General features: G+C 44.4%; 1 protein-coding gene across 1 annotated transcript in view; it reads right to left on the bottom strand.

Annotated features, from left to right (window-relative positions):
- Positions 1 to 206: 206 nt before the first annotated feature.
- DIO3 (iodothyronine deiodinase 3) overlaps positions 207 to 26,193 on the bottom strand; it is an 88,864-nt gene continuing 62,877 nt past the window's right edge. Inside the window, exon 3 of the mRNA XM_074956249.1 lies at positions 207 to 930. Within this exon, the coding sequence (XP_074812350.1) occupies positions 228 to 930 (703 nt within the window). The 3' untranslated portion in view covers positions 207 to 227. The remainder of the gene's footprint in view (positions 931 to 26,193) is intronic.

Raw genomic sequence — 26,193 nt, 5'->3', positions numbered from 1 at the left:
AAAAGGGGGTATTTACAAGATGCACGAGGACATGCAGCATGAACGCAGCTGGGCTGGCAAATCAACATGATTCGATCAGAGAAGGGGCAACGATGGCTCGTGCATGAAACTCACACAGCAGCCTGCCGTCCCCAGGGAGAGGAGCAGAGAACAGCTCCTGCCACACCCCACCCCCGGGCCCCCCCGGGGCAGCACACCCCCCCTCCTCTCCCCAGCACAGTTTCCTTTTACACGTGGATGACCACCGTACTGGGGCTCTGGAGCCGGTTTTTGTACTGGTCGAGCCAGCTCCGCAGTTCGGAGATCTTGTAGCCCTCTGGTCCTCTGCCTCCCTGGTACATCACCACCTCCTCCTGGATGATGTAGAGCCTTTCAAAGAAGGCTCCATAGGCGGCGCTGGAAGCATTGTCCATGGTGTCCACTGCCAGGGGGCAGCCAGGCGCCCCTTCCTGCATCAGCTGAGCCGCCCTCAGCCGGTCTTGGAGGCACTGGTGCTTGGGGATCTGGTAGGCTGCGTCCGAGCTGACCCAGCCGTCGGAGGGGTGAGCCTCTTCGATGTACACCAGCAGGAAGTCAGCGATGTCCACGAAGTGCGCAGCTAGGCGCTGGAAGGACCTCAGGCGAGCCATGAAGGGAGGTCAGGTGCAGCTCCCAAAGTTCAGGATCAGGGGTCTCTTGCCTCGGGCGTAGTCCAGGATCCTGAGCCGCTTCTGCCCGTCCAGCTGGATGACTTCGGGGTTGGGGGCGGAGGAGCCCACGTGGGCTGACTTGAAGAAGTCCAGCTTCTGCCCGTGCCACACGGCTTTCAGGGACTCCAGGGTGAACATGCGGTTGGAGTCGGACACGCAGACCGGGGGGTCGTCCGGGGGCGGCTCCTGGCCAGGGCAGGCTTCCTCCTCCGCCCTGCTACCCATCAGCAGCACCTTCTTCCTGATGCACAGAAAATCCAGGAGCCAGAGCATCAGCGCGGTGAGCAGGAAGCGGGGGAACAGGAGGATGCAGGCAGCGACCTGGGTGAGCAGCTGCAAGGTGTGAACGCCAAGGGAGTGGAGCATCTTGACGGCTGCCGGGCTCCCGCCCCCTTCGACACACGCCTGCCTGCCGGGCTCTGTGCAGCGCAGCTGGGATCCCGCGTCTCTTTAAGCCCATTTTATAGTCAGGGATTTAAATGAAAAGTGACTCCACCTCCGGCCAGAACCCGCCCCCTTGGAACTTAAACCCGGGGATTACCTACCCTCCACTCCAATGACCTAAAAATACACAGGGAGGAGGAGAGAGACCGGACAGGAGCTGCGAGGGACGTGCCACGGAGCAGGGAGCAGCCACTATCCGGCAGCAGCCGAGAGCCAGGGCACTGCTGGGGGCTCCGGCGCAGATATCAAACACACACACACACACACACTCTCTTACAAACAACCCGGCCTGGACGATGCAACAGGCGAGCTCCGCGGCCCCGCCCCCTCCCCACTGCGCTCCAGGGGTGTGCGCGCCTGGGGGGAAGCGCACGTGTGGGGGCAGCGCGCGTGCCCGCCATAGCCGCCCCCCCCCAGGCGCCTCCACCCCGGGGGCAGGAGCAGTAACTCCCTGCGATTGATCGCGGCTATTGCTGCGAGGGTTCCCCTCCCCGGGTCCCTGACACGCCCCCCCCTTCCCTAACTTCAGGAGCCAGAGGCTGCAGGGCGAACTTTCCCCAGCGGAGCGGCGGGGCCGTGGCCTGGGAGAGGCTGGGGGTGTGGGGGTCGGACAGGGGTACCCTCCGCCTTGGCCACGCTGGAGGGCTGGGCCCTGGAAGGGGCTGTACCCAGGAGGTACGTTTGGTTAAGGGGCGCTTCGCTCTTGCTCTGCCTTGGATGAGCAAACAAACGCCCGGTCCCCTGGCAGCCCGCGGTGCGCCCTGCGCCCAGGCCGGGGAGCGACTGCAAGCGGCCTCGCTGGGCTGCAGCCGCCGGGGGTCTGTGCTGGAGGAAGGGATGGGGGCGCTTGCCAGGTTAATGACCACTCGCCGCCTCTAGTTACTAAACCTGTTGACAGCACGAAATCAACGAGAGGGGCGAGAGAAAAGGGAAGCGATTCCTCGCCACTAGGGGTAGCTGTTGTCCGAAAGCTGAAACGTCCCCGTGCTGCTGCGGGTGGTGAAGGGAGAGATCCTTCTCGCCTCTTTGCAGAGCCGTGGCCGCCTCTCCCGTTGTAATCTTACATAACCCCTGCCGGCTCTTCCCTCTGCTGCAGAAAGCAGAAGCCTTGAGTTCACCTTGACCAAGTATCCCTTCACAGTGACAAGCCGGTGAACTTGTGACCTGTTGGCTCTTCATTCTCTCCACTCTGATCCCTCGGGGGTAATTTCCTGTCATTGAACATTACTGTCCTTTCTTATTTCCAGTACAGAAACGCCTACAGGCTGCAACTGAGATCAGGGCCCTACTATGCTAGGCAAGGTGCAAAGATACACTAAGAGATGAGTCTTTGTCCCCAAAGAGCTTTGACCAGGGGTGGGCAAACTACAGCCCGGGAGCCGCATCCGGCCCTTCAGGCGTCTTAATCCGGCCCTCAAGCTCCCGACAGGGTGCGGGGTCTGGGGCTTGCCCTGCTCTGCACGTGCCAGTGCTCGGCGCGGCTCCCGGACGCAATGGCATGTCCCCCCTCCTGTTCCTTTGTGTAGGGGCACCCGGAGGGCTCCACGCTCTGTCCCTGCCCCAAGCGCCACCCCCACAGCTCCCATTGGCCAGGAACCATGAGCATTCACGGCTGCCATACAATTTCCATACCCAGATGTGGACCTCGGGCCAAAAAGTTTGCCCACCCCGTCTTAGACCCAGATTCTCAAAAGTATTTAGCTAGCTGCCATTGAAGTGGGTCTGGGTCTTACAACCTAAACAGAAAGGAAATGCTATTTATCCCCATTTTACAGATGGGGAATATAGGCCTGTGGCAGAACAGGGAATAGAGCTCAGACTTCTTCAGTCTCAGTCTGGTGCCTTTATCTCATGACCATCTTGTCTCATTCTTTCTGAGAAATTCTAAGCCTCCAAAAATCTAGGTCTATCCTGGTTATCTGGGTATATATCTGTCCCCTGTTGCGGTAATATCTGAGCACTGCCTTTATTGGGACAGTTAGACCATTTCTTGTCTACTTGATCTTCTGGGCATGGGGTAACAAATATGTATTATCAAATTTAATCTGAAGCGGTAGGATGGGATTTGCTGCATGCAGTGGGGTCTGTAACAGTATGGAACCAGTTAAATCAACATTGACTAAGTCAGGTTGAATGTTCACTTAAAAAACCCAAACAGACAGAGACAGCAAATAATATAATGCACAGAAAAAAACCCTTTCCATGATCAAGAGGAGTATGAATATAAACTTCTCATGACAATTGGGGATGGAGCAAAATACTTTAAATAGGCAGGTGGAGTATTGTCTAGGGCATTGGTCTCCAAACTTTTTTTTTTAGATCGGGCACCCCCAGGGCCAGCTCTAGGGAAGGGGAAAAAAATTAAAAAGAGCTGCCGCCGGCGTGCCGCCGAAGACGGACGGGGAAGAGCCGAGGTGCCGCCGGCGTGCCGCCGAAGGCGGAGCGGGGAAGAGCCGAGGTGCCGCCGAAGGCGGAGCGGGGAAGAGCCGAGGTGCTGCCGGCGTGCCGCCGAAGGCGGAGCGGGGAAGAGCCGAGGTGCCGCCGGCGTGCCGCCGAAGGCGGAGCGGGGAAGAGCCGAGGTGCCGCCGGCGTGCCGCCGAAGGCGGAGCGGAGCGGGGAAGAGCCGAGGTGCCGCCGGCGTGCCGCCGAAGGTGGAGCGGAGCGGGGAAGAGCCGAGGTGCCACCGGCGTGCCGCCGAAGACGGAGCGGGGAAGAGCCGAGGTGCCGCCGGCGTGCCGCCGAAGGCGGAGCGGAGCGGGGAAGAGCCGAGGTGCCGCCGGCGTGCCGCCGAAGGCGGAGCGGAGCGGGGAAGAGCCGAGGTGCCGCCGAAGGTGGAGCGGAGCGGGGAAGAGCCGAGGTGCCACCGGCGTGCCGCCGAAGGCGGAGCGGGGAAGAGCCGAGGTGCCGCCGAAGGCGGAGCGGGGAAGAGCCGAGGTGCCGCCGGCGTGCCGCCGAAGACGGAGCGGGGAAGAGCCGAGGTGCCGCCGGCGTGCCGCCTAAGACGGAGCGGGGAAGAGCCGAGGTGCCGCCGAAGACGGAGCGGGGAAGAGCCGAGCTGCCGCCGGCGTGCCTCCGAAGACGGAGCGGGGAAGAGCCGAGCTGCCGCCGGCGTGCCGCCGAAGGCGGAGCGGAGAAGAGCCGAGCTGCCGCCGGCGTGCCGCCGAAGGCGGAGCGGAGAAGAGCCGAGCTGCCGCCGGCGTGCCACCGAAGGCGGAGCGGGGAAGAGCCGAGCTGCCGCCGGCGTGCCGCCGAAGGCGGAGCGGGGAAGAGCCGAGCTGCCGCCGGCGTGCCGCCGAAGGCGGAGCGGGGAAGAGCCGAGCTGCCGCCGGCGTGCCGCCGAAGGCGGAGCGGGGAAGAGCCGAGCTGCCGCCGGCGTGCCGCCGAAGGCGGAGCGGGGAAGAGCCGAGCTGCTGCCGGCGTGCCGCCTGGAAGAGCCGAGCTGCCGCCGGCGTGCCGCCGAAGGCGGAGCGGGGAAGAGCCAAGCTGCCGCCGAAGAATCAGAGGTCCAGGAGCGCTGCTGCCGCCGTGCTGTGCATCCCCCAGGGATGGTCTTGCACATCCCCTGGGATGCGCGCACCCCACTTTGGAGACCACTGGTCTAGGGGATGGAGCACGGGATTCATAGTCAGAAGCTCTGGATTCCATACCCAGCATTGCCACTGACTTGCTGTCACTTAGTCCTAAGTATTCAAAAGCAGTCACTAATTCTGAATGCCTCTGTTGTTGTGTGCTCAGTTAAGATGTCTGGTGCCTGATTTTCAGCAGTGCTGAGGATCTGCAGCTCCCATTAACTTCAATGAACACTTCAGAAAATTTTGGCTGCATACCTCTCTGTCTTAGGTTCACAATCTGTAAAATGGAGGTAATAACACTTAACTACCTCACAGGGGTCTAGAAGGTTTAATGTTCATGAAAATTGTCTTGAGAACCATGGAGAAAGGCCCTGTGAAAGTATTATCCTCATTCTTCTTCTTCTATTCCAAAATAGACTATTGTGAAATAATATAACTGTGCCCTCAGTCCCGAGGCTAACTGTGGGTCATCCTTAATGTGCGACAACAGTGAGTGAAGTGATTCAATGTTCTGTTATCCAAATGGAACTGCATTTTTATTTCCTTTTTACTAGGCACCTCATAAAGACATGTTAATGCACTAGGACTGTTCTTTGTCTTTGAGCCCGGACTAATAACTTATAGTGCATGCCATGATGCTCAGTACAGGGCAAATTACTGAACAGTTATTTACTGTATTGTTAAACTTATTGCTGAACTCCTCATATGGGCCTCTTGCCACCTCTTAGTGCAGTTACACAATCTTCAAAACCACAAATTAAAGCTTCTAAATGAACACAGTAACAAATTATGTTGGCTCTAAAGAAACCCCCAGCAAAAAAAGCTGGAACTCTCAAAGCATCCCCCTCCAACTATGCTGACAGACAAAAACCTGAGTAAACAGATGGGTCTCGCAACCTTGAACATCAACAAACTTTACTCTGTCAAATCATTGGGAGTGACCCCAAGGCACCAAAATATGGAGTTTTATATAGATTCCTTGGCGGAAAAAGATTGGAAATTCAGTCTTAGTTTATGCCTTTGGAAATCCCTCACTCTCCATTCCATGCAAACAACTTTGTTTTTTCTTTTCAGTTTGAGAGGTACTTTTGAATTGTGGCTTCCTATTCAGGTGTGGACAACTGTGTTGGGCAGAGCACCTGGCGGAACAATTGCTGCAGTGGCCAGTGTCTGCACTCTTTTGCTATGGACTCCAAATACAATCTGGGGGCATAATTTCATACTGATGTGAGGTTATATAAGATGGTGTCTAAATTCAACCCTCACTTGCAGCTAAATAGAGCTAGAGGGAGAGGGAAGAAGACCCCACCTGGCCTGACAGAGGACCTGAGAAGATTTGCATTCCTGGCATATTCAGACACCAAGGAGGACTTCCAGGGTAAATTGGCAACAGACCATTTTATAGATGCTCAGCTGGACTTGGATTTGCAGATCAAGATGAGCACACTGAGAAGCTATGGAATTTGCTAGTGAACTTGAATCTTTCCTTGCAGAGGTGCACCGGAAGAGGAAGCAGCTGCTCGTGAGGAAGAGGGAAGCTGAGTGCTATGAGCCCTAGGCTATAACTACAGCTCTGAGTCTACTATGTATGAGGAAGAAGGTGTTTATAATCTGGTTCATGACCTTATTGAACAGTTAGAAAAACTGATAACTTTGGTTTGCAAAACAAGGGAAATTGGCAATCATGCAAAACTAAGGGAAGCAGTTCAGTTAAATGCTAGTACTGTGGAAAAAATGAATAATAAAAGGGACTATTGTAAATATAAGGTAGGCCAGAATACAGCATCACAAGTATCTAATGAAAGCCTCACTCCTAGCTGGGAAATGGGGGGACACCATGCTGAAGGGGCAAATCTTGGCAAGGACCAGCGTCATTAAAAAAAAAAAATCTGGGCAGCTAAAGAACAAAACTGGAAGTTTGGCTATTGAGTACATATTGGGATCTGTGAAAAGTGTGGCCATAGTGGATGTTGGCTCAAACATAAATTATTAAACCAGACATGCTAAAAAGCCTACGGATTAGGGGATCTATTGACAAATTGAACCAACTAATTTGTTTCAAATAGAGACAACGACTAGGGAGTTATTTGGGAAAATTGGGTTTGAAAATTGGACCTCTGGAATTAGAGCAAGAAATCTGGGTAGCCAAAGTAGTGGATGAGCTGATAATTGTTTGAATTTTTTTTATGGCTAATAACTGTGTAATAATTGCCAGGCTGGTGTCTTACAAATCCAGTCTGTAGAAATTCCTGTTAAAGAAGTAGCCCAGGTGAAACAAATGGTTTGTAGGCAGTTGGCTCATAGTGAACAAGTTTCATAGAATCATAGAATCATAGAATATCAGGGTTGGAAGGGACCCCAGAAGGTCATCTAGTCCAACCCCCTGCTCAAAGCAGGACCAATTCCCAGTTAAATCATCCCAGCCAGGGCTTTGTCAAGCCTGACCTTAAAAACCTCTAAGGAAGGAGATTCTACCACCTCCCTAGGTAACGCATTCCAGTGTTTCACCACCCTCTTAGTGAAAAAGTTTTTCCTAATATCCAATCTAAACCTCCCCCATTGCAACTTGAGACCATTACTCCTCGTTCTGTCATCTGCTACCATTGAGAACAGTCTAGAGCCATCCTCTTTGGAACCCCCTTTCAGGTAGTTGAAAGCAGCTATCAAATCCCCCCTCATTCTTCTCTTCTGCAGACTAAACAATCCCAGCTCCCTCAGCCTCTCTTCATAAGTCATGTGCTCTAGACCCCTAATCATTTTTGTTGCCCTTCGCTGGACTCTCTCCAATTTATCCACATCCTTCTTGTAGTGGGGGGCCCAAAACTGGACACAGTACTCCAGATGAGGCCTCACCAGTGTCAAATAGAGGGGAACGATCACATCCCTCGATCTGCTCGCTATGCCCCTACTTATACATCCCAAAATGCCATTGGCCTTCTTGGCAACAAGGGCACACTGTTGACTCATATCCAGCTTCTCATCCACTGTCACCCCTAGGTCCTTTTCCGCAGAACTGCTGCCTAGCCATTCGGTCCCTAGTCTGTAGCGGTGCATTGGATTCTTCCATCCTAAGTGCAGGACCCTGCACTTATCCTTATTGAACCTCATCAGATTTCTTTTGGCCCAATCCTCCAATTTGTCTAGGTCCTTCTGTATCCTATCCCTCCCCTCCAGCGTATCTACCACTCCTCCCAGTTTAGTATCATCTGCAAATTTGCTGAGAGTGCAATCCACACCATCCTCCAGATCATTTATGAAGATATTGAACAAAACTGGCCCCAGGACCGACCCCTGGGGCACTCCACTTGACACCGGCTGCCAACTAGACATGGAGCCATTGATCACTACCCGTTGAGCCCGACAATCTAGCCAGCTTTCTACCCACCTTATAGTGCATTCATCTAGCCCATACTTCCTTAACTTGCTGACAAGAATACTGTGGGAGACCGTGTCAAAAGCTTTGCTAAAGTCAAGAAACAATACATCCACTGCTTTCCCTTCATCCACAGAACCAGTAATCTCATCATAAAAGGCGATTAGATTAGTCAGGCATGACCTTCCCTTGGTGAATCCATGCTGACTGTTCCTGATCACTTTCCTCTCATGTAAGTGCTTCAGGATTGATTCTTTGAGGACCTGCTCCATGATTTTTCCAGGGACTGAGGTGAGGCTGACTGGCCTGTAGTTCCCAGGATCCTCCTTCTTCCCTTTTTTAAAGATTGGCACTACATTAGCCTTTTTCCAGTCATCCGGGACTTCCCCCGTTCGCCACGAGTTTTCAAAGATAATGGCCAAGGGCTCTGCAATCACAGCCGCCAATTCCTTCAGCACTCTCGGATGTAACTCGTCCGGCCCCATGGACTTGTGCACGTCCAGCTTTTCTAAATAGTCCCTAACCACCTCTATCTCCACAGAGGGCTGGCCATCTCTTCCCCATTCTGTGATGCCCAGCGCAGCAGTCTGGGAGCTGACCTTGTTAGTGAAAACAGAGGCAAAAAAAGCATTGAGTATATTAGCTTTTTCCACATCCTCTGTCACTAGGTTGCCTCCCTCATTCAGTAAGGGGCCCACACTTTCCTTGGCTTTCTTCTTGTTGCCAACATACCTGAAGAAACCCTTCTTGTTACTCTTGACATCTCTTGCTAGCTGCAGCTCCAGGTGCGATTTGGCCCTCCTTATATCTTTCCTACATGCCCGAGCAATATTTTTATACTCTTCCCTGGTCATATGTCCAACCTTCCACTTCTTGTAAGCTTCTTTTTTATGTTTAAGATCCGCTAGGATTTCACCATTAAGCCATTTCACCATTTCCCTGCTTCTGTGGGCAGAAGTCGTCATAACAGCGACATGCTATAGTAGCTTTCCAGAAAAAGGAAGATGGGCTGTGATTGAAACCTGTTTTGAGACCTAGGGTCTTGGGGGAATTTTAGCTGCTAAAGCTGTTGTGGCTTTAAACAGGAACAGATTCATTTGCTGAATGTTTCCAACAAGCAACAAATAGTAATGAAGAGAGCATTGGCTGCAAAATGTGAACCAATTGATCTAGTAAATGCTGATATAGAAGAAAACTACAAGGGGCCAAGAGGTAAAGGTGAGCTCACAGAGTTCTGTTGGGGCTTGTCTACATGGAGCGGCAACGTGCATATCTTAAGCACTGATTGGTCCATGTAGACCCTGCTGGGGTGTGCACAAAAAGTTCCTAGTGCGCTTTCCATAGTGCTGTTTGAAACTAAGGAACTCTTAGTGTGCACCAGCAGGGTCTGCATGGACCAATTAGTATGAAATGTATTAGGGTGCTTTAGAAATCACACCCTGGTAGTGTGCATTTGCAGCACTGTGCAGACTAACCCTTGCACTTGTTCCAGCACAGTGGTGTACACTTAAATAGGGAACAGCAGAACGGTCCGATGAAGTGAGCTGTAGCTCACGAAAGCTTATGCTCAAATAAATTGGTTTGTCTCTAAGGTGCCACAAGTACTCCTTTTCTTTTTGCGAATACAGACTAACACAGCTGTTACTCTGAAACAAATGTGCAGAATTTTGTAGGACTCTGCTCCCGCTACAGAAGGTTTATTTGTGGGTTTGCTAATGTTGCAAAACCATTGCTTAGGTTGGGTAAGAAATGGAAATCATTTCAGTGGTCAGCAGAGTGTGATGCATCATTTTCAGAGCTGAAAAAGGCTCTAGTGGCTGCACCTGTCTTGGTCTACTCATGTTTCAAAACCCCTTTCCTGTTGGGTGGTACTGCCACAAGGGAAGAGGGCTTGAGAGAGTGGTGGCTTTTACAGCAAAAGTCTAAGTTCTCCTGAAAGAAATTATCCCACCACCCTGAAAGAACTCCTAGTAGTGGTTAAATATGTAGAACATTTTCATCGCTTATTTATATGGTAAGAAGTTTATGGTCAGGACAAACCATGCTTTCCTGCAATGGCTGTTTGGATTCAGAAATCCCGAGGAGCAACTTGCCAGGTGGTTGGAAAAATTGCACTGCTCTAAGCACATAGTAGTGCTGATGCCTTGTTGGGGGCGATAATTGCAAACACTGCCCTGACCAGGGGAGCAAAGTATTAGTTGCTCAAGTGAATGAGGGTGCTCAGAAGAGATGGCTTTCTCCTCTCTTCACATAATATGCAAAAGTACAAATGTTCCTACTTCATCCACTGGAACAATAGGCACAGGGTTGCGGGAATGGACTCCAGAACTAAAAGGTTCCTAAAGAGTGGATTGGATCCTGATATCAGAATAGTGTGTGATTGGAAAATCAGCTGGTAAACACAGCCACCCTGGAAAGTTGTCACCTTGCAACACCACAGTAAAAGCTTTCTGGTCATAGTGGAAAAGCTTGGATTGGAAGATGGAATATTGTATAATAGATGGGAGGAACCAGCCAGAGGGATACAGATACCAGCTGGTTGTATCAGATACATTGAAAAAGGAGGTTCTGATGTTATGGCATGATTTTAAAACTGCTGGATATTTTGGAGTTGCAAAAACCTTAGCCAAGTGAAGGGAGAATTTCTATTGGGTAAAATGCAGAATATTGGTGCAGGAAATGTGATTCAAAGAAGGGTCTCCCTAAGACAAGGAGAGCCCCTTTGCAGCAGTGTCTCATGGGCGCACCAATAGAGCATATTCCCATTGATGTGCGTTGGGTCTTTGCCTGAGACAGAGGTGGGCAATCAATACTTGCTGGTAGCTGTGGACTATTTCACAAAATGGCCTGAGGCTTACCCAATAAGAAGTCAAAAGGCTGTGACAGTATCAGGGATCTTAGTGAATGAATTCTTCACCAGACTTGGGGGCTGAGGGAGTTACACACCAGTCAAGGGAGAAACTTTGAATCTAAAATATTTCAGCAGGCTTGTGATATTCTACAGGTCCACACAACTTGCAGCACCACAGCACACCCATAATCTGATGGGATGGTGGAAAGATTCAATTGAACACTGTGAGTTCAGTTGACTACCTTTGTAGAATGGTACTGAAGGGGACTGAGACCAGCATATCCTATTCCTTTGATGGCTTATAGAACAGCAGTCAATGAGAGTACAAAGTGTACCCCAGCACTCTTCATGTTTGTGCTGAGCTAAGGACCCGAGCAAACCGCATGTAGGGAGTTCCTGAAGAGGAACAAAGGGATTTAGACCATTTGGACTATGTAGAAACCCTACAATCCAAAACTGAAAAAGCTCACATTTTTGTAGAGACAATCTAAGGTTAGCCTCTGGTCAGATGAAAAGGCTAAATGATGTAAGGTCACACGGGTTGATTTTTAAAAGAGGGGACCTGATCTGGTTCACCAATCCTAGGAGAAAGAAGGCTAGGATCCCTAAGATGGATCCACCTTGGGAGGGACCCTATACAGTACTAACCTGAATAAATGATGTGATGTATAGGATACGTTTGGGTTCAGGGCTAAACCAAAGCACTCCATAAGGACCATCTGAGAAGGTATCGGGGGGACAGGATTTCAGTGTGTCTGTCCTCCAAAGATAAAATGTAGCTGTGGAAGCTGAGGCTGGGAAAGTGCTGTGAGTAATGAGTCCTGCTTTAGAACATAAAGGGTGAAGCAAGCCAGTTCCACAGAAACAATAGACACACTTCAAGAGCACACTGTAAGTGGCTCCTCCTTGGGGATGGACAGACAATCAGGCAAGGAGAGAAGAACTCCAAAGAGAGCTGGTGGGGGCGTAACATTATTTGAAGTTGGTGATGTGAACATATTTGAGCAGAAGGACACTATGCAAATAGTTAAGTTTGTATCATTTGTAATTTTTGTTAGTGTTTATTTTCTTCCTGTCTGGGATTGGTTGTTTATGATGTCACCATTTTTGGCCTCATCAAGGTGGTGGGCAAAGTTAAGATGGGAGGTGAGGTGAGCTGGACAAAATGTCATTGAAGGTGGGGTGGGCGTCTCTAACGCCCTGCATTTAAGAGAGTGCTAAGAAACAGTTAAGCTCCTTTTGTGAAACAATATCAGCCTCGACCCCAGACACAGACACACATTGCCACTCAAAACAAAAGCACATGTAGGTGGCGGAGTTTTGCTGGGTGTTGTTTTGAGTAGAGATGTGTCTGTGTGAGGAAGAGAAGGAGAGAAACTCCACAGAAACAGAAGGCGTAGGAAGCCAGACACAGCCCTGTGGCTCTAAGAAAAGCCTAAAGACAGAGAGAGAGTGCTGGCTGAAAGGGTCCTGGAGTTATGAGCAAAGAAACTATCTCCTATTGTTTTATTTCTCCTGCATTCAGGGAAACAGGACTTTGTACATTCTTTGTAAATAAACAGGTTTGCAATTGAAGATACCTGACTCCATCAGTTTCTCCTCCTAACTAAATAACGCGCAGGACCCCAAACTTTGGTCAGCCACTTGGGTCTAGGGTGACCGGATGTCCCAAGATGAGAGGCTTAGTGTTATATAAGTAACTATATCCCCCTCCCTTCCCGAAAAAAAAAAGTGTCCTGATTTTTCACACTTGCTCACCCTACCTGGGTCTAAAGGGGTAACAGTGCTCATTATAGTGTTGTTGTTTTTTTAAATCTGTAACCAGAGCCTTTTATGTTAAATGGGACACTATTCACAATTTCAGTTACATTTATGTGCCTTCAGTCTGTTAAGCCAAACTGATGTAGTTGCTAAGGGCCAAACCCTGCTGTTAGAACTAGAGCCTGTATTTCTTTTGAATGTACAAAGACTTCTAGCAAGGAAAACTCTTGTATCTGCCCAATCCTCAGCATTGGAGATCTCAGAGAACACATTATTCTAAACGCTGTACAATACAATAGCACATCTGGGTATGGGTGGTTTTCACCCATCTACATGTGGTCTATGGTCTACAGTCACTAACCTTGTGTGTGTGTACATTAAAATGTATAATTATACATATGTATGTGTCTATGTTTTACATTTTCTCTTCCCCCGTTTGAGGTTTTTTGTTGTTCTAGTTTTTCGTAATTTGGTAAATTTGATTTCTAGCCTTGTGGTAAAGTTTGTGTTTTTTACCAGCTGCTACAAAATAAATTCAGCAACTTATAAAAACAAAACCTCAAAAAGCTAAAATTAAAAACATCAGTTCTGCTTTGATCTAGAGGATGTGTTGAAATGGTATATGTACATGTTTATTTTCTGTTTTCTAATTCCCAGTGCAAAAGCATATAACACTTCCCACATCTAGTATCTTTTTAGTTACATGTAGTTAATGTGTTAGGACAGAAAATGTAAAAGAGATGGGAAAGACTTGTATTAATCTCATTGAACTTTGGATGAGACCTAAATCTGCAAATAAACAGTTTCTCCTCCCATAAGTGGCTGCTCATCCCAAGTAACTACAGTGGAGCAATTACTCCTAGTTAGTATAGGTCTTGCTGCCCTTTGACCAGGGTCTCAGAGCATCTCAGTTCACCTAGCATTTTTCCCTACGTTGGGTTTTAATACTATCTTAGCTGGCCCTGTATGTGTTGTATCCTCTGCTATTAATTCCACTTCTCTGAAGTGCGATAAAAGCTGGACTAATGTTTTTATTGTTCTGCACACCATCTTAAGAGACAGAGAAGAAAGAGGGCTCTTCAGAAATGGATTATTATAACTCATGCCCCAAATAGAGAAACATATTTTTGGGAGGTGGAGGGGGAAATGTAGAATATCTAGGCTCCTACCCCAACATGCTCCTCTCCCCTTAAATAGTACCCTGTTTGGCACTCAGAACACTAATATAATGCATGGTGCCTGAGAGACTGTAAAGAACAGTAGACAGAACACTAATTCTATGGGGTGGAATAACCGTGTTGATTCAAACACTATCGGTCTCCTGTTAGAATTCTGCAGTGGAGAACTCATGAGAAGGTTTGGCCCTATGGTGATACAGTATAATTGTAGCCATCATAGTGGTTTGCTCCATAGCAAAGGCAGCAGCCTAGTCCAGAAATTGAACTCCATGGAGCTGAATGTAACCTGAAGCTTTATACACACTGAATACAGATCAAGTACTTGGGGAGGGACAGTGCTAGTCTCTCTACCTTTTTCACAGTGACTTCAGGCATGATACAGAAAGACGACTTTTCTTAGGAATGAGACTCATTATTTGCTTAGATCTGGACCTCTTCTGAGAAGACTATGGCAAATTATAAAACTCTGTGCTGTACAGAAGTTTTATAACAGGAGTTAGTGTTTTCAATGGCTACAGAGTTCAATCAACTAACATAATTCAGAAGAATGAAAACAGACAATATATATGCTTGATGGAAATAAGGTTAGTTCTTCATCTTTTTACTGCAGCACCTAAATATTCTGATGCAACAATATCTTGTCAAGACTCTATCAAGTGGCTCTTGTCCCATAGAAGACTTGACTTGTGAACTGGCAAACTGGGTCCCAGCTCTATTGGAGGAAGATGATCAGCACACTGCTGAGCATCTTCTACTGTGGGCAAGTTTCATCACTGTATGTCACTCTTTGTTTGGTGCTGATTCTTGGGCCAGAAATACTATATAGGCAGAGCTCCTGTTGACTTCAGTGGAGTCAGGATTTCACCCATGCTGTGTAGAGAGATAACAGGATCCAAAAAGGGATGAAGAATCAGAAAATTGCTGTTTCACTTTGCTGCGTTTGGGAAGTGTAATAGAGTTTACCACATTTTTGTAATGCCTTTAGAAAAATAAAACCCTGAAACCTTGACTTGTCCAGACTGTGATGTGCTCCTCATCTGAAATGAACATGGATGTTTCTGTTTTCCGTCTACAACTGACTAGGGGAGCGGTAAAGCAGCATTAAAGCAAATGTCGATTCAAGAAGAAATCTTTAGGGATCACGAGTAGAATAATCTTTTGCAAGGTGACCTTCACTTCTTAGAATGTAAAGATTTTATCCAGCAATGGTTTAACATTTTTTGAATAAGCTCTGGAGCTGAGGCATGAATAGTTTAACAAGAATGTAGGAGTTCACTATGCAGTCGAGAGGCAGGAATGTTAGACTACTTTAAAACATGGAACTAAGATGAGTAGGCTACTGAGCTTTTAAGTGTTTTTATCACCCCAAAGCCAGAAACAACACTAAAACTCATATTACACACAGAGTATGCCTTACTTCCGTGAAAATGATCATTTTAAGTAAGATGGAACTGCATTAAATGAATGGCCTTCTCAACATAAATCTAGAATGCATTATATTGTCTGTATTCTTACCAACTCTTCAAATGATTTGCTCGTTTCAGGGCTTTTCTTTGAACATAAGTGTTTGCGCAGTTTTCCACAGATTTTTTTCCTGGCATTTGCACCATAACTCCATTATTTTTAGCCATATAAAATGGCATTATGCAACATCTGAAATTTGTTTCTTTCAGATCTTGGTGATTTATAAATCTTAATTTCCAGGATACTCCCTTGAAGTTACCTTCTCTTCATGGCTGTAGGATTTCTCTTCCCAGACCTTTGGTATTTATTTTTACCATTTCTGTGGTCAGGGTTTGGCAATGTTATATTCTACTAATGACAAAACATAACACAAAAATTGGAAGGAACACACCTCTTCATCTCCTAATTTAATGCAACTGAAAGGCTTTGTTAATCAATAATAGAGAGAATTATAGCTAGTTTCTGGACAAGTTTGAGACAATGTAAAAATAGACTGTTGCAGCCAGATAGACTCTGACAAACGTGAACTATTCAACTGAAGAACAGCATGTAATTCTTTGATCCAAAATAGATGCAATTTGCTTATTTTAAATTGTAACACAGTATTTCTTTCTAAACTATTGCCCAGAAAGACTTGGAAATGGCAGTCTGTTAGTTTGGACAAGTATAGATTGTTTATATGGAACATTTTAATTGACATAAAAATTGTGTAACCCCAATAGCTCCTCTGTTCTTGGATGAAGAGAAGATCTTTGGCATAACGGGGAGTTGAATTTGTTATCTAATTTTTCCTCGTAGGCAGGAAACTGCACATAGTATAAAATAGAATTTGCCACTTATAGGGAAAATGTAATGATCATGTAAGATACTGAGAAATTTCATCTGAGCATTAAACTATCATATATCTACTATTGATTTAAAATCACATCTACTGCTGATCTTTGCAGTTTCCTTATGTTTTGATTTAACTTTGTTGTTTATTTAGTTAAGCTATGCAGACAGGGAATTAAGCTTATCTTATTGATTAAAATGTTCCTTTGAAAATGATGCATTTTACAGTTTAATTTGTTTACACAGAACTCTTTCCATTTTGTATTCCTTAGAACCAAAAGAGAAATAAAGCAAAAATCCTATTGACTTCAGTGGGGTTAGGATGTCACCCAAAGTTAGGTTAGTTTAACAGCTAGTTTGAGTATTCGGTTAGTTTAATAGCTCAGGTTGATTTGTGAGGTCACTATACCTTTGCTTCTATACCTTTCTGTTTTTAGAGCAATAACAGTTATTTAATCTGTGAACTTCAAGGGTATTCTTAAACTAAATAGTACAGTATCTTTATAGGGAAAAATGTGATAAGTATAACTATGTGATATATCCCATCATTTTCTCATGAAGCTCTGTAGGAAAATCAAACAAAGATGAAGTGCGTATTTCAAACTCAAGTATTAAATTTTGGATTCTGATTCACTCTTCTCTGGGGATGAATTACTGTGGATGCTTAGAGTGGGTCCAGTACCTCTGCAAACCTTAATTTAAGGGAAGCTGATTGCATTTGAATATTAATGCCTACAAAACCAAGAAATCCATCTATATTCACTACTGCTTTTTTCAATTAATTATACGGGAATGTTAGTCCTTTGCTGCTAGTTATTACCTGAAACCTCATTTAAATCCCTTGAAATAAGAAAACAGTATTTATTTAGAATAGGTATTTTGCAGAATAGCTTTATGGAATAATATATGTATAAAGCTAGAAATGTTGAATATTAAATGTAAAGAAAATCAAATTCTCTTAAGTCCACCCCAAAAAGGGCAGCTGTTTGAAATGCTTGCTTACTGCAAACAAAACCTGGACTTAATATGTACTGAGGGAACATTTTCACAAATGATAATGTATTTGGAGAAACTGACATTTTCTTCAATATCTAATTTTAATTGGTGTTGTGCACCAGTTGAGCCAAAAACAAATGGAAAAACAACAACAAACCTCAGGAATTGAAATAGCAGCATAATAACTTAAATGGTCAAAGTGAAAGCCACTCAGAGGTAAAGGCTCTGAATTCATCCTTAGCTCACCTCTCTGCTGCTGCATGCTCTCACTGCTTCCATCCTGCATTAATACTGGTTTAACAATTCCTGACATCGGGCTGCCAATGGAAGCAGCTGTCCCTTTTCAGCAGGAAAATAACTGCCAGCAGCAGGCTCAGAGAGGCTGATTTTAATTAAAATTCTGATTTCAAATACAATTCAGTTTGTTGTCCATGGCTAAAGGAGTTTTTCAGGATGGGATCTAACGGGACACCAGAATAGGAACCACATTTGTTTAATAATCTCTGGGCCCTACTAATCATGAGGGACAGATCCTCAATGGGTGTAAATTGTCAGATTGTCAATTTACAGCCACTGAGGATTTGCCTACAGGTGATTAGAAATCTATATTTAAAACATAATATTCTTTAATTGACTAAAGTGCCTTTTCAGGTCATGCAACAAGTTTACAGTAAAATTGTTTTGCTATTCATCATATTTTTGTTATTAAAGATTATTAGTACAGACTGGTATTTCAGCATGCTTTATTTCTACAATCAGGACTATGCAGCCATATAAAATCCATTGTAAACCTATTTTTTTTTAAATGTACAGTAGATCCCAATTAAATCTTGTCCTTCCCACACATCTCTCCAGGGTACGGCCAGTGAGGTAGTGGAACTAGGACCTGATTCAAAGACCACTGAAGTCAAGGGGACATTTTCCTTTTATTTCTGTGGTGGATCAGGCCTTAGTACAGTTCTGCGGGGCAAGGAGCATCTCACAGAATTGTGTCATGTATGTCTTCATCTGCCCCATTCTGTCTGGGGTCCAGGGCAAGTGGATCAGTGACTATGATATATCCTAATCCCTTTGGATTCATTGGCAAAATTACTGTTGATTTCAGATGGAGCGTAATTGGGCCTGATTCTGTCCACACTTGCTAGTGGGCATAGCACTTATTACTGACAGAGTCCTATTGATTTAAATGGGTTTCAGAATGTTGATTAAGCCCTAAGTATGATACAGGACTTGGGCTGAACTGTGGTGACACAGTCTACCAGCACTTGTCTGAAGTTGCTATCTTGGACTCTACACTCTTAGCGTTCATTATAACCCCCTTCTTCCTCCCAAACAGTATAAAACTCTAGCTTTTATGTTTGTGAAGAAAATCTGGAAAGTGTGAACCAAGTGTAACTGATGCAGTGATGTGTCTGAGGACAGCCAGGAATGACAGCTCTGAGAGGAGTGACCTGCCTCAGTCATCTTGATGAGATGTTATGTCATGCCCAATGATGATTTAAATATCAATACGTTTAACCATTTCATTCTTCATGTAAGAAGGGGAGGGAGGGTCACAGATTTGCACAATTTATTGAGTGACCTCTTGTTTTGGTGCCAAAGTGGGTGGCATTAGAGAGAGACTCATCACTTATTTCCTGCTCTCCCCTCCCCCGCATCAAGAAGGAGCTAAGCCCAAGGGGTCTAGCAGAGCACATTCAAGTCCCATCACAAGGGAGACAAGCTCAAGGAGCCCTGTAGAGCTGAGAAGCACTGTAAGAATCAGCAGGACTTGAACCTGGACTAGGTAACCAACACCCCCAAACTGCACCTGGCAGCAGCTATAACCTGGCCACTCCCTGTGACCCACAAGATGCAGAGATTTCACTCCACAGGAAGTTCTGCTTCAAGTGATTCAACTTACTGTTGTCTTAGTGATCCCTGATTGGCTCCTTATTAATGTATAAGCCCATGGAGTGTACCAGGAAGTGTCCAGGCACCAATATGGATCTCTAGCTAGCTGCCATGACCAGTCTGCTTCTGAACTCTCAGTACTGATATCAGTTCTGACTGTGACTCCTAATTGAGCCCCAGAACCCAACACTGGCCTTGATACTTGGTATTGACCCTCAGTCTAATTCCTGATTCTGACTTTGCCTTTGAGCTTCAACTTGACTCTTGACACTGATACCAGCTCTGACCCTTTGCTTCAGTTCCTGGTTCCCAAGGTCCTGTACTAGTCCTGTCTACCTTCACCCAGGATCCTGACAAAGGTACACAATCATATTTGGAACAGCTGTATTATCTCCTTTGAGCAGCCTCTCATGTTGGTGATCCGTATGGGTGCTGCTTATTTTGTGGGTGGAACTTTGGAAAGTACTACCACCACCAATTATCCTCTCTCCCCCAGTTCAACTCGTGGCAAATAGATGGTGAAAGCAGAACACTTGACAGAGGGAGGCAGTGCTGATACCATAATTTTATGAAGCTATTCTGAGGAAATTTGAAACTTGCTCCGATTTCTAATCATTCAGGGAAGGGCTCTGTCAAAGATCTCCACTCTACACTGCTTCTAAGAGGTCTCTGGTTAAAGATTTCCTTTGGTTTGGATATAGTGGGCTATTTTTTCTCTGGGACGCAGGGGGAAGATGATGTAATTGATTAAACTCCTTTGACGCCAGCTATGGTACAGAAGTACACCAAAATTACCCATTATGAATCTTGTCATCACATACTGTACTGGAATAAATGCTTCCACTACCAATCATGGGAATTGGGAAGATTAATTTACATTGCTCCTTCTGAAAGATTTGCACCAGATCTAGTACTAACTTTTATCCCACACGAAGTACTTTGTTACATTTGAGCAATGTTGACTCTGTTATTTCCTTACACTAAAAGCAAGAAATCATAAGCAAGGCAACAAAGATATAGACCACTCACATCCAGTGCAATGCCAGTTTCAAAGTGTTATCTGGCAGCTGTGATGACACTCCTCAACTAGTAACTCTCTCTAACACTCTCACTTTCAGTTTAACAATATCATTGACTTCAGTATCCAACCCAAATAACTGGAAAATCACATGGCAGCGCTCGCCCTTGATTTCAAGTGGTTGACTTGCTGCTTTGTTGTATAACATACTATTAGTAAACATATGAATCCGTATGCATCTGTACAATTCAGTGGGTAAGATTTAATTTAGTAGTGTACACTGTGCAGTTGACATTTTGAGGAAGTCAATAGTAAGTACGTGGTAGAAACTTGTGTTTTTGAATAGGTAAGAAGTTTTGAATTCTTTCTCTAGTGTATGTTACGTAGAGGTGCCGGCTAGTAATTTTAAGTTGATAATTGTCATTGAAAGATTAAACAACATAACACTGGAATGCAGGGTTAAGGTTGAATGTCACAATGTGATTTTCAGCTCTTTGTGTGCATTAATGGTGATGGTATTGTTGGATTGAAAGAGAGATTACTGTCCGCACCATGTAAGCTCAGTTTTGTTGGCTAGTGTGTGGGTGGAACCAATCCAACTGTGCCTCTCTGATGTGGGAAAGATTGAGATGTGCTGGACACTCAGCCCCTGCTTTTCTCTCTGTGTCTGGGGAGATTATGCAGACAGGAGTGCGGGGGAGTGTGATTTTAACTTCCTCTTATGCTCCTGTGTGACCATGTAACGGTTGGCCATGATCTGGCCCATTGTTAGGCTGAAAGTGCCAAAAACATGAACAGAAGTACAACGTGTAACTTTTATCTTTAATAAACCAAATATTTTTTCAATGAGGAAAATACAGCACATTGCATATGCTTACATTAGATAAAATATTTAATGTGACTCACTAGTACAGTACAACCTTGATCATCCGAATGTCATGGGAGACACTGAGTAAGCCCCAGCAGTCAAGGTTTTGACTAAGAGAGGAATTTTCAAGGCAATACATGCTGGGGGAGTTGACCTTGTTTTGGATTACAGGAAGTCTTGAATCAGAAAGGTTTGAATTAATTGAGCCTGTGTTGTGAATATTGTCAAAGATTGCTGAAATGAATGCACCAAAGTCAAACAATAATGTTCTTCAGTGTATATCTTTTCAGAAGAGTTCATGTTTTTTTTAAAAGAATTCATTGTTGTAAAGCATATTCACTTTTTGTGCTTTCTTTCTTCATCTGGGCTGCCTGTGGTTCATTACTGATTATTGACATACTGTATAGCTTCAGTACCATCTGAATCTATATCTTCTAATCTTGTTACACATTCCTTTGCTCATATTCAATACATTTTCCACAGCTGAGCTTTCCCATACTGTGCTGTCAGTGGGCTTCTACTGTGATCTGTAGGGGGAGACCATAAGGGACAGGAAGATAGCTCATTCTTCAAGTGAATGCAGTCCTTGGCCTCTTTGCTGAGACTCCTGCCAAGTGTTATATTTGTGTTGGTTGTTTCTGTCATGTACACTTGCTGACTAGGGACTTCACTGAGATGGTCACTGCGTGTCACTCCGTAGCCACTATGTAGTAATGAATTTTGATTGTTACTAATGTGAGACAATACAAACTAGTGATCCAAAGGAGCATTTGCTTTTGTAAACAGTGATGTCATCCATTAGAGAATGGTTTCTATTTTACTGTGTCTTAATACATTGCCATTTAATTAAAAGTGGTCAAGAGGAATAGCCACACAGATTGTGTAATCTTGCCATTTAATTTTTGTCTACATCCATTTTAGTACATTTACTTGTCCATTATCTGCCCACTTATTATTTCTGCAGTTAATGCCCATTTAAAAATATGGCATTTTTTATTAATGTCGAAAGATAAGATGAATTTCCTCGAGTGATAAAAGCAGAAATCTATTAGAAGTCTTACAATTATAAATTAACCCCATATATGAGTGGTGCTTTGAAGTATTTGTTGTAAATTATTATTCTTAATGTGTAGGCATTATTCTTGTTTAATTTTTGGTTGAAGATCTGGCTTCATTATTGTATATTCTTTAGTTAATAACAGATGGTCTTGTTGCTGATTGGCTGCTTTCTTTCCATTTTCAGTATGTCCCTTATTTTCAGATACCACCATTTAGCAGAAGGGCTTGATTAATTTAACCAGAGTATAAAGATTCATTTCTTTGCTGCAGTGATCACAATTCCCCACAGATAACTTTCTTTGTGTTGCCTTACTGTGGTTTCCAACACTGCTCCCAGAAATTTTCAGAGAAGAGATTGAAAAAAACAGAAGAGAGAAATCTCTCTTTATAAGTGTTACACAATTTTGAGTCCAGCAAACTTTAATTTTGAGATATAACCAGAACACCATGTGCATGTATGCCTCTCTAACCACACAGTCTTCAGCATAAATCAGATTTAGTTGAATCTAGTTTGTTTTGTATGATTGGTGTACAGAAATATTTGATTATTTTCCATTGAAATTCTCGCCAGCTTGGGGCAGCGATGCATTTATGTGCGTCTGCGCAAATCTCCTTTCATCCCTGCTCTGCAATCTGAAACTGAAACTAATTTTCGTATTTTTCTGCTATGTCCTTTGTGTTTATATATATTTGACCTCCATGAGACAGGAGTGTATTTTGCATTTGCCTTTAGTGATCTTGGTTTATATATATATCTATTGAGTCTTCTAAAGGGCATTGTTGCTCTTTAATTCAGAGAATGGGGCAGATTCATATTTACATCCCTGTTGCTAAGAGCAGAATGTGGCCCTCTGTGTTTAAGGATATGGCCACGATTTTAAAAAGTAATCTTAGATTACTCCAATTTTGGGTGCCCAAATTGGGACACTTTAAAAGTCTTGATTTTTCAGCATTTTCTGAAAATCAGGCCCCTTTAAAAATATTTCATGTTGGGCACCAAGGATTTGAGGCATTCAAAGTCACATATGACTTTTGAAAATCTTGACCCTCATTTGGAAATATTCATAGAAATCTTGTCTGTGTAACTTCTTGTTGTTTATTACATTTATTATTTGCATGCTGACAAGGTATTTGCCTCAAAGAGCTAAAAGTCTAAAAGACTGGCACAGAGGAGACAGGGAACACTGAACAAATCCAGAACAGGGAGTAACATCCATATCACAGAATCATAGGAATCTAGGGCTGGAAGGGACCTTGAGAAGACAAGTCCAGCCTCTTTTGCTGCTGCAGGACCAAGTAAACCTAGACCATCCCTGATGGGTATTTGTCCAACCTGTTCCTAAAAATCTCTAATGATAGGGATTCCACAACCTCTCTTGGAAGTCTACTAAGAACATAAGATTGGCTGCACTACATCAGACCAATGGTCCATCTAGCCCGATATCCTGTCTTCCAACAGTGGCTGGTGCCAGATGCTTCAGAAGGAATGAACAGAATGGGGCAGTTATTGACTGATCTGTCTCCTGTCCAGTCCTAGATTCTGGCAGTCAGAAGTTTAGGGACACGCAGAGCATGGGGTTGTGTCCCTGACCATCTTGGCTAATAGCCATTGATGGACCTATCCTCCATGAACTTATCTAATTCTTTTTTGAACCCAGTAATACTTTTGGCCTTCACACCAACCCTTAGCAATGAATTTCACAGGTTAACTGTGCATTGTGTGAAGAAGTACTTCCTTATGTTTGTTTTAAGCCTACTGCTTATTAATTTCATTGGGTCACCTTTAGTTCTTGTGTTATGTGAAGGGGTAAATAACATTTCCTTAATCACTTTTTCCACACCAGTCATGATTTTATAGACCACCATCATATCCTCCCCTCAGTTGCCTCTTTTCTAAGATGAACAGTCTCAGTTTCAGTCTCTCCTCATATGGAAGATGTTCCCTACCCCTAATTATTTTTGTTGCCCTTTTCTGTATTTTTTTCAATTCTAATGTGTCCCTTTTGAGATGGGGTGACCAGGACTGCATGCAGTGTTCAAGGTATGGGCATACCATGGATTTATACAGTGGCATTATTATATTTTCTATCTTATTATCTGTCCCTTTCCTAATAGTTCTTAACATTCTGGTAGCGTTTTTGACAGCTGCTGCACACTGAGCAGATGTTTTCAGAAAACTATCCACGATGATTCCAAGATCTTTCTTGAGTGGTAACAGCTAATTTAGACCCCATCATTTTGTATGTATAGCTAGGATTATGTTTTCCAATGTGCATAACTTTGTATTTATCAACACTAAATTTCATCTCCCATTTTGTTGCCCAGTCACCCAGCCTGGTGAGGTCTCTTCGTAATTCTTCATAGTCCACTTTGGACTTAAATATCTTGAATAATTTTGTATAGTCTGTAAACTTTGTCACCTCTTTTACCCCTTTTTCCAGAGCATTTATGAATATGCTGAACATCACAGGTCTTAGTACAGATCCTTGTGGCACCCTGCTATTTACCTCTCACCATTGTGAAACTCATTTATTCCTACCCTTTGTTTCCTATCTTTTAACCAGTTATTGATCCATTAGAGGAGCTTCCCTCTTATCCCATGACTGCTTACTATGCTTAAGAGCCCTTGGTGTGGGACCTTTTAAGAGGCTTTCTGAAAGATCAAGTACAGTGTATCTACTGGATCACCCTTCTCCACATGGTTGTTGACCCCCTCAAAGAATTCTAATAAACTCCAGAGCTTAACTACCCTTGTTGCTAGAAATATCCTAATATCTAACCTAAATCTTGCTTGCTGCAGATTAAACTGATTACTTCTTGTCCTACGTTCAGTGGACATAGAGAACAATTGTACATTTTTATGATGTTCTGCCTTTGTCATTGTTTAGCTAATCAATGCACAATTAGTTGTTTCCTCATATGTCAGTTCCTCCAGCCAATGATTCTGTGAACTCCTTCTAGTTTGTCAGCATCTTTCTGGGAATATGGTGCCCAGACCTGAATGTAATATTCAGATACAGTCATGCCAGAGAAGGAGTTAATCTCACATGAGATGCCATTGCATATGTAGCCTAAAAGTGCCTTATTTTGCTGCCATGTGACATTGCAACCTCACCTCATGTGTACTGTCCATACTTAACCCTCGGCCTCTTTCAACAGTGCTGCTTCTCATGTTTATTCCTCCCAATGATTATATGTGGGATTGTGTTCCATTGGTTCTCCCTATATATACTAGCTTGATTTTTGCCAATGTGATTTTCATTTTTAGCCCATGTTTCTAATATTTGTAAGTTCCTTTGTGTTATTCCTCTCTCATGACTGTTGTTCACAACTTCTCCCACTTTAGTACTGCCAGAGAATTTCACTGAGGGTTACTCACTCTTTGAGATAATTATTTGAGATGTGCAATAATATTGGATCAAACCTCAATCCCTGCAGATCTCCCCCAATTGTACTACATTGCCATTTATCACTCTTTGCTTATGGTCTGTTAGTCAGGTTTCAATCCATAGGACAGTGTTTCTATCCAAGTCAGTTAGTCTATCCAGTCCAACTAAAATTTTCAAAGAAAACTTCATGAGACACAGTATCAAGTATTTTACTAAAATCACAATATATTATAGTTAGTGGATTCCCTTCATTCACTTAAAATTCTATCAAAACAGGCAGCCAATTATGTCTGGCAAAATGCATTCTTTTTAACCGTCCACTGCTTCTGGCTCATGCTTTCGGGCTGAAAGTGGAAGGTGAGGAGGGCACTGTTGTATTGTCTTTCCGAACTGAAATTGTGGCTTTTTCATGTTATGGGTAGGTTACCCTCCTTTAAAGTAAAATGCCCGTATTTCCCTTTCTCTTTTATTATTTTACAATAAACGACAGCGAATTATGTGATATGAATTATTGTTGTTAGGTTATGTTTTCAATACACTTCTCTCCCAGGAGAAAAACCAAACCTTATAGTGTTTTTGGGCTGGGCTTTCAGAGGAGCCTAAGGGATTTAGGGACCCTTCTCCCATTGAATTTCAAAAAGTTTTGAGCACCAATCTTCCCAAGGCTCCTTTGAAAATCTACCCTTAATTATAACAATTTATTATTGTTCATGATTTCATTTTGGTAGTGCCTGAGGACCCTAAGCAGGGATTATGTCTGTGTTATACTAGGCACTGAACAAATGACCATAAGACAATAAGCCCCTA

Source organism: Natator depressus, chromosome 6, assembly GCF_965152275.1.
Source record: "Natator depressus isolate rNatDep1 chromosome 6, rNatDep2.hap1, whole genome shotgun sequence".
Taxonomy (NCBI): Eukaryota; Metazoa; Chordata; order Testudines; family Cheloniidae; genus Natator; species Natator depressus.
The sequence above is the reverse complement of the archived record's forward strand: the minus strand, read 5'-3'. Positions and strand labels throughout refer to the sequence as shown.